This window comes from Phyllostomus hastatus, unplaced genomic scaffold, assembly GCF_019186645.2.
Source record: "Phyllostomus hastatus isolate PE091 unplaced genomic scaffold, TTU_PhHast_1.1 phas_contig_80, whole genome shotgun sequence".
In the NCBI taxonomy this organism is placed as follows: Eukaryota; Metazoa; Chordata; class Mammalia; order Chiroptera; family Phyllostomidae; genus Phyllostomus; species Phyllostomus hastatus.
The window spans coordinates 34805376-34819692 of NW_025333960.1; the positions used below are offsets into that span (position 1 = coordinate 34805376).

General features: G+C 37.3%; 1 protein-coding gene across 1 annotated transcript in view; it reads left to right on the forward strand.

The window, feature by feature from the left end:
• The window catches only part of PIK3C3 (phosphatidylinositol 3-kinase catalytic subunit type 3), a 107851-nt gene that overhangs the window by 28789 nt on the left and 64745 nt on the right, over positions 1 to 14317 (forward strand). The window contains exons 7-10 of the mRNA XM_045850321.1: positions 2011 to 2082; positions 5681 to 5785; positions 6400 to 6492; positions 12159 to 12344. Of these exons, the coding sequence (XP_045706277.1) occupies positions 2011 to 2082; positions 5681 to 5785; positions 6400 to 6492; positions 12159 to 12344 (456 nt within the window). The remainder of the gene's footprint in view (positions 1 to 2010; positions 2083 to 5680; positions 5786 to 6399; positions 6493 to 12158; positions 12345 to 14317) is intronic.

Below are 14317 nucleotides of genomic sequence, written 5' to 3' on the forward strand. Positions count from 1 at the left end.
TATAGCTAAGCTTATATGAAGTATATTTGTTCATTAGAAGCAGCACTTTTAAATCACATTTTAACTATAGTGTTATTTGTTAAAGTTGTCACAAGTGATTTTAAACTATATTTGTAACTATATTATTTGAAGGCTGTTTTCATAATGGAAATACAGGGTTTGTCCAGTTAATTTATGATCACTTTTCTGGCATTTTTCAAGTTAATATTTATATTTTTCCCTTGAGCTTATATCACTTCCTTTTAGTAAAAGATAAGGAAACATTCATTTCTTTCAGCTTTTTTATTTTATAAATTATATTTCCTGGTGAATAAAAGGAGCTAGAAAGATAGACTAACACTGTTCATTAATTTAGTAGAATTTGTGACATGAGTGATTCAAAGACGAAAAGCCAGGTGGGAGAGTGAGGCTGAGGTCGTGTTCCCTGAGCCCAGAGCCCAGGGTCTGGTTGACCCTCTTCCCGGTGGGGAGTTGGACCCATGAAGGGGCTAGTGGGACCTGGAGTGTGAAGGTGAGGCAGCACCTGCCAAACCACTGCCCAAAGCAGAGCGAAAGGAAGACTGGTTATTAGGAAAATAATCTTACAAAGAAAGGGGGATGTAGGTGAGTGAAATTTGTCACCAATACATTTTAATAAAATTATGTTTTATACTTTATACCATATGTAATTTCATGAAAAGCAGTAGTCCATGCCCATATGGGGTTTATATTGCAAAAACATGCTAATGGAGGTGATAATTTATAACATTGAAGATGTGAAGGATGGTTCAAAAGACACTTCTGATTATAAATGAAATAATAACAGAATAGAAATTAGAAGAATTTTGAGTGTTTTTGAAAAGGTTCTTGCCCCCTTTCTACTGCTTCTTGAGCAATTGCCCATAAAGTAATGCCTGTGTGCCTACCCTGTCATATTTCCACTTAGCGTAAAGGTTGCTGGGCAAGTGTATTGAATCTAATGGAAATAGACTTTCTTGTCACCTGTCTTTTGTGACAGATAGCCTTACTGAAGATTACTTGTCACAGTGGGGCTGATGAATGTGTTTTCTGTTGTTGTGACTGAGAATCAGCCTGTTAAACAGCAGCTGTGGGAATTTGTGGTTTTCGCTAAGACGCAATTACTGCGCTAAAGTCAAGTCACAGTGCTTCCCCTATTTCAGTCTCTTGGTTTTGTTGCACGTATCTAAACTTGAAACTATAGTTGCATTTGGAAATTGACAGAAGATCTTCATTCTAGGTGTACAGTTGTGAGGAAATGAATTTCGACCTTAATTAGTTTAGCCTTTTCTGGTATGTATGCAGTGACATTTTATTATGCTGAATTACCTTTCTTGCCTGAATTGGATAAAAATAAAAGTCACCATTCTTCAAAAATGATAAAACCAACAAAATAACACAGCTTTATTTCTTAAGGAATGATAGACTGATTCTCATTATTCAAATTTGCACGGTGTTGAATAGATATTTCTCTGAGAAGCAATGTTTCTGAGTCTCTAAGCTGTGTATAAATTTAAGTAACATTAACCCCATACTTAAAATTCTGCTTCTCTGAGTGGAGCGCAATTATGACAATTTGAAGTTACCAACATCCACTTAATAGTTTTTGCAAATGATGTAACGTACCCATTGTAACATATTTTAATTAGTTCTGTGGTTTCTTATTCTAAGTTTAACAATCAGAACATATTATTTTTGACCTATCATCATTATGAACACAGTTTTTAAAAAAGATGAAAACCATCTACTCATTTCCAGACCTCATATCTCTAAAAATATGTTTTTATTGTCAGATTGTATTTTTCTTAAAATATTTCATCAACAATAAAAGGTAAAAATAATGTATTCTAAAATATAGTTGAAAGATTAATTTTTGAAAGGAAGGAATGATGTTCATTAAATAGAATTAAAAAACATTGGAGTATACATTATCATGTGTTGTTTCTTACCAGTTGGTTAAATTTTAACTTATTTGTCTATTTATTTATTTCAATTTATTGCACTATAACCCAGGATGGCGATGAATCATCTCCAATTTTAACAAGCTTTGAGATAGTGAAAGTCCCTGACCCTCAGATGTCTATGGTGAGTTACTGTCAGATCACTCCAGAGTGATTATTACTTAGATATCATGCGCTTTCATTTTAAAAAGTGTATCTGTAAAGTACCTCAGCTATCTAAAAGTGATGTATAAATCTACTTCAGCTATCCGGAATCAAATTCAGGTGGGATTTGTACAAGAAGTATTAACACATAAGGACAAGGTCAGGACGGAGCTGTGTGGGGAAGCCACTTTATTCGGGTCATTGAGAGAGTGAGGGAAGGTGGTCATGAAGTGAGCACTGGGGCACAGGTCTAGGCGTGCCTCGGTGTCACCGCATATTGGATTCCACACTACTGCAATAAAGCAAATATCGCAACAAAGCAAGTCACACAGACTTTTTGGTTCCCCACCTCTGCTAGCTTCAGACTTTCCTTTTACAGCTTCCTCACCTCTTTCAGCCTTCGTACAACTGAAGAGAGTTAGGGCCGTGCTCTGGATTAGACTTTGGTGTAAGGAAATGTTGTGGCTGGTTTGATCTTCTAACCAGTCCACTGAAACTCTCTGTATCAGCAATAAGGCTGTTACCGCTTTCTTATCACTTTTGTGTTCACTATAGTAGCCCATTGAATAATGTTTTTCAAGAGCTTTCCCTCCACATTCACAACTTAGCTAACTGGTGTCAGATGCCTAGCTTTTGGCCTCTCTCAGCTTTCAACGTGCCTTCCTCACTAAGCTTAATCTTTTCTAGCTTTCGATTTGAAGTGAGAGATGCGTGACTCTTCTTTTCATTTAAACTCTTAGAGACTGTTGTATGGTTATTAATTGACCTAACTTCAATTTGGTTGTGCTGCAGGGAAGAGGGAGACCTGAGGAGAGGGAGGGAGATGGGGAACAGCCGCTCAGAGGGGCATTCAGAGCACACACAGTTGTCACTGAAGTTCACTGTCCTGTATGTGTGGGTATGTGGTACCCCAAAACAATTGCAATAGCAGCATCAAACATCACTGACCACAGACCGCCATAGCAAATATAATAGAAATAAAAAGTATGAAATATTGCAAGAATTACTAAAAATGTAACACAGAGACACAAAGTGGGCCAGATGCTATTGGAAAATGGTACCTATAGATTTATTTAAGTCAGGGTTGCTACAGACCTTTAATTAGTTTAAAAATGCAGTATCTGGGAAATTCAGTAAAATGAAAATGCCATATTTGAAAGATTGCCATTATACATAAGGGGAATTGGTTTATACCAGGATGTGATAGAATCAGTGGATGAAAATTTTAGGGAGACTGGGTTAGTTGCAAAATACAGAGGGTCATTGTAGTTATTGGAAGTGTTCAGTTTGAGTCGTGATGTCTCAGATGATTTCGAGATGCCTCCCTCTTGAATTTGTGAGATGATAGCTCTTTCGTGGATACAAAGAGTAAGAATTGCAGGGGGAAGAATCCTTTTAACAGCATAGTAGATAATTATGATAGTCATACTTAGAACTCATTTACATCACTCTGAACCATTTCATTCTTACTTTATGCATTTCTAATTAGATTAGTTACCTTTCTAATTAGGCCAAAACAGGTTGAAAGGAGCACATTGGAAGACTGAAAACACGAGGACTGAGGTAAATGCAGATCATTGTCGAGAGCTAATGGCTGGTGATCCAACATCAGAGGAAAAGGTAGATAGGGAAAGAGAGTATAAAAAGTTAGGAAACTTGGCTGGCATAGCTCAGTGGATTGAGCTCGGGCTGCGAACCAAAGTGTCGCAGGTTCGATTCCCAGTCAGGGCACGTGTCTGGGTTGCAGGCCATGGCCCCCAGCAACCGCACATTGATGTTTTTCTCTCTCTCTCTCTCTCTCTCTCTCTCTCTCTCTTTCTCCCTCCCTTCCTCTCTAAAAATAAATAAATAAATTTTTTTAAAAAAAAGAACACACAAAAAATGTTAAAAAAAAGTTAGGAAAAAAGGTCACTTTTGGGAATCTTAGAAACAAACACCCTAAATACCTTCATGGAGCCTATTCACAGCATAATAAAATTGAGCCAATATATCTTAATTTGAAATATTTTGCATTCTGGGTAATTCAGACACATGAGTGGAGGTACGCTGTAGTTACCTTCAAAATGGGCAAGAGTAAATAAGTTTTGTCAAACTGGCATCATAGGTATTACTTTTGTGTCACTCTGCCAAGATGTCAGGTACATAAGATGTCTATATATTGATTGTGTTCTTTTCTAAAGAAAATGCTCGACATTTATAGCTTAAACTTTATAGATAATGTAATTTTAAAACAAAGAACTAGGGCTCTTGTTAATTTTTTTTTTATTTTTAAATGTAGCAAGCAGGCACAAAAGAGAAGTTTTTGGTTTTTTTTTTTAAAACAAATTACTCTTCCTCACCCTCTGTGCTCAAAAGGTCAATTCAGTTTGAAGCTGTGATTATTTACTAAATAGAGGAGTGTATTTTGACATCATACCTGGGAATGCCACACTGAGCCGGTATACTGGGTATCAAACAGAACAGACTATGAAATTTTTATAAATTTCAGGAGCTATACTTGTACTTGCACAGACAGATTGGCGGAACCGAGTAAAAAGCCCAGAAGTAGATCTCAGTAAATATGAGTATGAAGGTTAGTATATGATAAAAGTGGCATTTCCTTACTGAAGCATAGTGCTGGGGAACTGATTAGCCATTTGGAAAAGATAAAATTAAATCAGATCCATACTTCATACATTCTATTCATAAGGAAAAATTCCAAATGAATCAGGGATTTAAGTGTTAAACATGAAACTTGACTGGTACTTTACCCTTGGTGTAGGGAGGAAAACTTTCTAATGATGGCTCAAAATCCAGAGGCAGGAAAAGATATGCTTAATAAAAAACTGCATTAAAAAACTCACTGCATAGCAAAAACACCAAAAACAAAGTCAAAAGACAGTTGATAAATTGGGAGAAACTGTGACTTACATCACAGATAGGGGCGCATATCTACTGTATGAAGAACTATTAAATACTAAAGAACAAAGGTCCAAAAAGCCAATTGAAAATTAGGAAAAAGACATGGACAGACAATTTACAAATGCAAAAATAAAATTAAAAGCCTCTTAGGCAAAGACAGTATGTTTAAAATGAATTATTTTGGCCATAGGTAAAATAGTCAACACCAAGTGAGTATATTTAATGAAATATGGTCATTCTCTTTGCCCTCAAGTTACCATAGGGAGTTAAACCGCTAAGATGATAGTACTATAACGCGTCACAAGCTGTTAGCCGATTGGAAGAGTGAATGCTTTAGCCTGGGCTGCCAGGGAAGTTCTTAGAGAGAAGGCGGTGTTTGAGTGGGGAGAGGGCATAAAAACCTTGACTACCCGGGGAATGGGGGTAGGTGTTTTTAAGAGCCGGGATGGCATGTGCATATTACGGCACTAGTGAATTGTAAAGCGTGCATAGCTTCCTCATCTCAGAATGGTGATGTATTTTTAAAACATAGGAGACTAAAGTTGCAACCAAAATAAAACATTAAGTATGATAAAATGATCTTAGGTAACTATTTACTTTTCTATTTCTAACTGGCTGTTGAAACTTCGTTTTGGTGATGTTTACATTGTTGATTAATATTTTTAAATAATTAATAGGAGAACTTGGTTGAGAGCAAACATCACAAGCTTGCCCGGAGTTTAAGAAGTGGACCTTCTGACCATGATCTCAAACCTAATGCTGCCACAAGAGATCAACTAAATGTAAGAATTTATAAAATATTAGTGTAAAAATAATTAAATGGGTATTTTGGTTAGAATTGTGATACCACTTCACTTAAATGTGATTCAGATGTTTTTTCCCCTAATTTAATGAACCCAAAGTAATTTCAAAAATTTCAAATTTCTGTAGTTTTACTATTATTTGGAGGCTTTCAGTAAGTATGTTTGTCCTGCAGACAGACGTGGCGCTCCTGGAAACTGGCCCCGGGCGCACTGCCCGAGGGAGGGAGGCCGTGATGCACTCACGTGCGTCACCGTGCAGCTGACTCGGCAGGAGAGATGTTTATTGTTCAGATTTTTCCTGTTTGAGGGGGGAGGCTGGAGTTATTTTGGTTTAATTAAATTAGCTCTGTTGCTATATACTTCATACAGAGTTTGACTTTTTCATCTTTTTCTCCCCTTTACAACCTAGTAATAATCCTTTTCGGCCTGTTAGGTACAGTAAATTGAAGTCATACTGGGCTGCATGCACATTCTTCTTGATTCTATAGTAGTTCTATACTAGAAGTATTTAGATAAATGAAAAATGTTAAGTAAAGTGGAAATATATGGGAAGAATGTTTGACAAAAGTAGTTCTTTTTTTTCTTGGTTGCAGATCATTGTGAGTTACCCACCAACCAAGCAACTTACATATGAAGAACAAGATCTTGTTTGGAAGTTTAGATATTACCTTACTAACCAAGAAAAAGTAAGTTTCTTGAATGTTCACATATCAAATTGTCTCCCAAGTTTGTTGCTGATGGAAGAAGATGAGACAAAACTGCGAGAGAAATAAAGAATTCTTGTCCTAGAACAAGATATATGATACTCCATTTTAAAAAATTACAGAGATAGCCACACAAAGGCACATGTACCTTTTGTTGAAGTGAAGACAGCAACTGAACAGGTTAGGTCTGAGAGACGTGGGTTTGGTTTCTAGCCCTATACCTTCTTATTACTAGGCAAGGTGAGACAAAGTGCTTTGGAAACCTGGTTTCCTCAATTTTCTGATGGCAGAGCCCTCCTTCACAGGTGAGATAATACAGGTGAATAACCTGGCCGAATAGTAGGTGCAGAGTAAATGTTGGTTTGCTTTTTTCTTCTCCTCTCTTTGAGCCTGGGTTCACTAGCAGAATGTTTACATCATTTCAGGAAGTACAGAATCCTGGAGGAGCGTGACTAGAGAGAACATGAGGAATGTAATTTGAAATTTGTAAATTGAGTTGGTAGAGTGACAGCCGCTTGGAGTGCAGGAGAGGCTAGGTCAGAACTAGACATTTGCTTTCCGTAATGAAACCATGGATTTAGTTAAAGTCTCTGTGGAGAGGCTGCATTACGATGAGGGATTCAGCACTAGGCTTGAGTCTGCAGACTAGGTTTTGATTCTTAGTACTGCCACTAAGAAGCTTTTTACTGCAGGCACATTATTGCACCTGTCTAAGCTTTAATTTCCTCATGTATAATGAGTTGATTAAATAATAGTGAACATTAAGTTTCTTCCACTTCTTAAAATAGTCTGTAAATTCTTAGAGCGTTTCAAGGTTCAAGGACTAACTCAGAAATACAGTACTAACAGTCAGTGTCTGTTAAACAGCCGTTCACGCCAGGGATCTTCATATCCTGCAGCCACCCCCCAGTTTCGGTGTTGCTGCTGCTATTCCGCGGATGAGGACAGTTGCAGCTGACATTAAGGACCCTGTGCAGAATCACAAAGCTTATCAGTGCTGCTCCTTGATGTGCTCACATTTATGAGTTCAAATGAAGGTAGTCAGTGAAGACAGAAAAGAGTGTTGGAGAGAAAATATTTGCATATTTGCAGCATTGTGCACACGCCTTAGTAGGAATTAGGAAATGCATTGGGGGCAAAACAGAGAAGCATAAGGAAAATTAATATCTGTCAGAAAGCTATTCTGTATTTACATGAGAATGCATATGTTTTACAATCTCATGAGAGGGTCTTTAGCTGCTTTAACTTGTTTTCCCGAAACAATAGTATTTTCTTAATTACAAAAGTAAAGATAAAAATCCAGTGGCAGCTCATCTTCACTCTTCAGCTTTTCCTGTTTATCTTTTATTGAGGACTTTGAAAATTTGTTGTAGTTGAATCATCTTCATTCTCTCTATATCCATAATAAGAATGAGAGAAGAGTCTTAAATTTACTACAGCTTTGAGTGTTGTTCTCTCTATCACAAAAAAAGGAAATAGTCATTAGTAGAATCACAGGGTTGTGATTTTGTGTTTAAAAATTTTGATTTACGATATGATACTCTGTTAAATGAAGAAAAACTTTGGTCACAGAAATTGTATCTTGAATGCAGCACAGTCTTGTCTAAAACACACAGCAAGAAATTGGATTGAACTGTTAGAATGTATAGGCTCAAGAAGCATAGAATAGATTTACAGAGCAGAACTGCCTTAGATAGAAAGGCTTACAAGAAAAATTGTTTGTTTAAAAAGTAGTCACTTCCCACTGAAATTCAATTACTTCTAGGTATGTGCACAAGAAATAAAATGCTCAAGTGATATTAAGTGTGTGACAAGTTTCATTTAACTAGTTGATTTCAAGTTTTCAGAAAGTGGGTGATGAAACTTCAATTCTCAGGACATATTACAGGGTTCTTTTGATCGCTTGGGTCTAGCGAACAATATTTTTTAATGTTTGGGAAGCACTTTTCAATATATTGGCCTTGATGTGACCAGAGAAGTTATTCACACAGCCACATTTGTATCTTTGTAATAATTTAAAATGGGTCTTGTAGAAAACAAATGCACTTGGACCCTGGTCCCTTAATTTATTTTTCTTAGTGTCAGTTTCCCAGGAACAGTGCTTTAGGTTAGTTGGCACTTGGGCCCTGAGGCTAAAAAGATTTTCTAGAGAGAAAGCTGTGCTCATAAAACAGATTGGTGGAAATTGCTTCTTATAAAGTTTTACTTATTTTTTAATTAAATTTGGCCTTTCCACCTATTTTTTTCCTAAATGACCATGTATCAGGGCTTGCTGGCAAACATAACTTTCAGTACTTCGGGTTACAACCCTCTCGTTTAAACTCGATGTTGCACCCAGAAAGTTCACAGTAATAGCTTTGTCCAACAAAACCAGTAAAATTTACGGAGTATTTTAAAATTTACGGTCCATAGCATTTAAGAAGTGACTCATTTTTATGGAACCCGAAATGTGAATATTGTAACTTTTCAAGACCAGCTTTTACCATGGTAAATGGCCTTTTTCTTCATATAAAAATATTAACTAAAAAATTATTGGTATGTTCACTTAATTCCTTTTCATTACGTGTGGGGAAAGTGTGGTAGGAAGAGTACTATATGGTGAAGGTATGAGTGATACACTGTGTGTTCTGAACAGTCTCCTGCTGGGACAGTGACGTCAGGACTGTCGGGACACGGGCTTGTTTTTGCCTCCTGACAAGAAGTTGTTGGCGAACACAACGGGAGGGAATTCAGTTCAGCAGGCATTTGTTTTCAACTCTTGGCCTAGTATTATTCAGAAGTCTGGGCTTAAGATACCATTTTTCTGTCTTCATATAAGCTTAAACTGTTTCAAGGAAATACCATTATGAACACAATCAGAATGGAGAAGTGGAGGGTAGTAGACTGAGGGTTACTCTCTTAGGAAACACTGAGGTACCTACTATAATAGAAATGTGGAGTGGAACAAAGTCAGTGGGCTGTGTTACGAAGCAGGTTTCACAGAGCAAAGACTGGTCTTAAAATTTGAGTAAGCTGTTGTGGTATTTTTTATCTGGTGATTATGTCTCATGGGAGAGAAAAGCATGAGTAAGGCAACGTGTTAGGTTTAGAGACAGTCTCTGAACCTTCGTGAAGGGATAGAAAGTGGAAAAGATGGCGTCCGTCTGTGATGAGCCTTGACTTCTGTGCTCAGGAGTTGGACTTCACTGGCAATAGAGAACCACTAGAGCAACAGAATGTGTCTTCACAAGTGGTATTTTAAGGAAGACAAACCAGGGTAGATTGGAGCAGAGCAGAGAGTGACAAAAAAGAGACATAATTACAAGATTCAATGTACTGATTTTGAAATGGGAAGTATTCTTGTGAGACTAGCCCCTTAGCCCTTGGAGTCTGCACTGATTCCAGGGAGTTAGGGCCAGGATTGAGTTCCGTTGTAGGACATCTAGTTGGTGTCCTCAGAGAATTAGGCGGCAGAATGGTGTGGAAAACCCACACGTTTGTATCACATGTGTCTTCAGTAGAGAAATAGGTTTCCCTTTAATGGTAAAGTGGAAATTTCTAAGAATTGACTTGGTAGAAGTTAAAATTAGAAATGTATATGACAAACACAGTATATTCAGTTCTAAAGTGATTGATTGTGCTTATGATTGTAAGAATAGGAGGTACCAATGAGGTGATTCTAAGATCAGAGGGAGGTGAACAAAAATATTGCTGTTAATATAAAACACAGTAATAAATGCAATAATGTTAACATTTGACATTGTATTCAATGTCAGATATAGAATAACAATAATATTGGACAATAAAATTAACATTTATCAAGTATTTACTACATACAAGTTACTGACTTAAACAGTTGTATTCAATAACTAATTTAATTTTCACCATAACCTTAGGAAATAGATTCCTTAAAAGTTAAATAATATGCTTCAGATAACTCAGCCCGTAGTTGGTGGAGCCAGGCGTTAGGATTTGAACCCAGACACACTGGTTCTAAAGCTTTATGGGCACTCCAGTTATTTGTGGAAGCTCTAGGGACAACATTGCATCTGAATGCTGTACCTTTACATAGGGCAGTACAGCATCTTTAAGGATTTAAAATGAAGTATCATTAGAATTGCTGTTCTCAGATTCTTATACTTGTGTCTTCCTCATTTCTCTTTCCTTGTTTCTTCATTCTGCTATTTCCTTGTTTACATTTGTAGCACTTAGCATTGTAAAGTTGAGGAATTCGTTCAATAGTGCCTTAAGTTTCTTGGCAGTGGTGTGTGCTGTAAATCGTACTAATAAGTCTATAAATCTGAGAATCTGGGAGCTAGATTGTTTCAGTTATTGAATTGAGGATATTGGCATGCTGCAAGATTTGCTTATGATAAGCACACAGCCACATGTTTCTATTACTGCTGCTGATGTACTATGAAATGGAAAACCTTTCACTGTAGTTATTTAAGAAGTATTGCTTTGTTTCCACATTCAACCTAGAAATACATTTTAGAAGTGAAAAATAATTGCATGGATTGTTACTATGGCAGTTTGTGTTCTTACCTGGACACGGAACACGGTGTGAACGGTGTGCAGCATGTGCAGGAGAAATGGATCACTGTCCTTGGGGATGCAGACGGCAGTTGTAGAGATCAGAATGTCCTCAAAGGCATTCAGCAGGTAGAAGAGCATAGTTTAAATGAAGGTGATAAGATCAAGGCAACTACTAAAGGAAGAGCTGAAAGTGCAGAAAACTTCTAGAATCGTTGAACTGTTGACAAGTACCCGCCTTTCTTTAAAGAGCATTTATTAGCCAGGAGTGATATTTTCCAAGGCAATTTACTCTTACCTGACAGTCTGGTGAAAACTTCGGTATGCTACCTAAAACTTCTAGAATCGTTGAATTGTTGACAAGTATGCACCTTTCTTTAAAGAGCATTTATTAGCCACAAGTGATATTTTCCAAGGCAATTTACTTACCTGACAGACAGTCTGGTGAAAACTTCAGCATGCTACCTATGTAAAGAAGTGAGGTTCCAGAAGGATGCTACAGACAGCTAACGGAAATCGTGAATATTTGCTACTGCTTCTGTGTTTATATGTTTTTATTCTTGTTTCTGTGGAGTCTTTATTGGATTGTCTTTTTAAATAGTTACTTTGTGAAGAGAGACAGAATAATTTGGTTCTTCATGTATGTGAGCATCTAGGAAAGGCAGAGACTCTGGAGAGTATTCAGGAGTGGGCTTAGTAGTTTCTCATGTGCTTTGGACTTTTTCATTCATTGGCTCCTTTTTGTTACATGTAGATGTTATAAAGTGAAGGTCGTCTCAAAGGCATCTCAGAGTTTGTAAGACATGCATGCTTCAACTGTTTCCAGGCCACAGTACTATAAAAAACAAATGCATATTGAAGAAAAGCCAAAGGAAACTTTAAAATTTATAGTGCTCTGAAAATAGTTTGGTCTGTAAAGTTTTAGGCATATAGGCAACATGCTTTTTTCTCTTTCTGCCCTGCACTGTTCTTCTGGGATCGAATGTAAACATTTCTAGTGTTTACATAAGGAGTCTATTGTTTACTCTTTGACTCTTCCATCTGGACCGCCTGGAACTCTGTGTAGTCATCCTTGACCTCCCCTACCCCAGGTAATAGGCTGTTGTTTCTAATTTAAAAATCTTTCCTGATTTTAGGCTTTGACAAAATTCTTGAAATGTGTTAATTGGGATCTACCTCAGGAGGCCAAACAGGCATTGGAACTTCTGGGGAAATGGAAGCCAATGGATGTCGAGGATTCCTTGGAGCTGCTGTCTTCCCATTACACCAACCCAACAGTGCGGTGCTATGCCGTGGCCCGGTTGCGGCAGGCAGATGACGAGGTGCGTTACTGTTCGTCATTCCTCTTTGGGTGCGTTTTAAACTAGAGCCTGGTTGTAGACTCTGTGTGTGTGTGTAAGAGAAAGGAGGGGTGGGGAGGTTTTTTTAGAGGGAAGAGGATATACTAGGTGTGTTTTCAGAAGTAAAATTAAAATATTCCTCCAGGGACTCCTCGGTGAAATGAAAATTTACTTCCTGATCTGTTTCATGATAGGACAATCTCTCCCAGGACATTTCCCTGGCAGCGGAGCTTGTATCGCTCTGTCTGGAAAAAGGAATTCTAATGAAAAATGGCTTCATGCAGCACCAGCTGGGGAATAATTCAGAGTCCTCTATTAGTCAGTATACAACAAGCCACATTTAATTGTAGCCTTGAAAAGCCCTTGTGGCCTTTAAAGCACAGAGACGCGTGGGCATCTTACTCTCCTTCAGACTCCTTTAAACTTTCAGTTGCTGACAATTATGTGTATATGTAGATTTTCTGAAGATGGTTTTGAATCCTCTGGAGAGCAAAGATCACAGACTTTATATTGGCTATTTCTTTACCCCACCGGCCACTAGGGAAGGAGGAACGCTCTGTGTTGTCACAAAGTGTTGCTGGATTTGAATTTTAGTAATTCAGTAGTTTTTTACTTATTTAGTAATAAGTAAAAAAAAAAACTTAGTTTATTTATTTATTTATTTTTATAAGGTGAACGTGCTCTCAAACATAACCTAACCTGCTAGCCTGCATGGCTTATGGGTTATGGGATAACTCTTCTCAAGCCTCGATATGTGTCTAGGAATGCTGATCCCACAGAACAGTTATTATCAGAGACCTTTACTGAAAAGTAATTAAACCATTTTGAATTTGTAATGGTATTTGAACTACAAAGAAGCAAAACACAGTGTTTACTGAGGTTGATATTTGTACGTATGCATTATAGTAAAATGTCAACACTGACGTCAGTAGTGTGCTGGGTGCTCACATTAAGTTTCCCATCCTGAACAGGTGTGAACTCATAGCTCATCTTGTTTCATCTGTAACATTTCTCACCCTCTGCCCCATTCCCTGCCCTCCATTGGATTACTTTGAGGACGATTTCAGATGTTGTATGGTTTTATCGGAACAGGACATTATTTACTCTCCTATCAAAGAGCAGTTCTAAGCAATGCATTTCATCATATTATCTTCTTCTTCCTAATTGCATTTGCTGTAGCACAAGTAAAAAATGTATTTCAGAATTTATTTGAAATATCAAAATATTTATTTTGAAACTCATTAGAAATTTCACTCAAGTCATTAATTCTCTCTGTCTGCCTGACACGAGTCATAGAGTTCAGATAAATGCCTCTGGGGTGTAGTCAGCTCAGTCCCTCAGTGTGGGTTCGGAATTTAAATAGGAAAATTGTAAATCATTCATGACTGTCTGGCTTAGTTCCTTCAAGCTTAGAGGCTAAGTATTTGTGTCTGGAGTTGTCACTGCTTGTGTAGGTACTGAGCTATTTCTAGACCATTTTATAATTTTTGTTGTGAGGCAGAGGATAGAAACATTGCGTGCATCCTAAACTGCAAAATGTGGTTCAGCTATTGAGTGTTAGTGTTTTGAGGTTTTAGAGATACAGCATAACTAGTGCGGTGATTAAGTTAGCTCATGATTTCTCCTCTAAGTTTAGTTAAGTAATGAATTACATATACTCAACTAAAAAATGTCTTTAATTCTGTAACTACTAGTTTGTTAGATGTACTGTTTATTAAGATCTGAATTTTGCCTTTTCTCTGACTCAGTATAGCTATATATGTGTTTGGGAACACTGTATACAGGAGTGGCCAAAAGTAGGTTTACATTTGTTTGTATGGAAAATAATGCAGTAAATAATAATGCAGGAATAAACTGTGTTTTGCTTACTTACAACTGCCAACTTACTTTTGCCCACCCCTGTATTATTCTCACCTCAGTTTCCTATCCAATTAAAAGAGACAGAACAGTTGCTT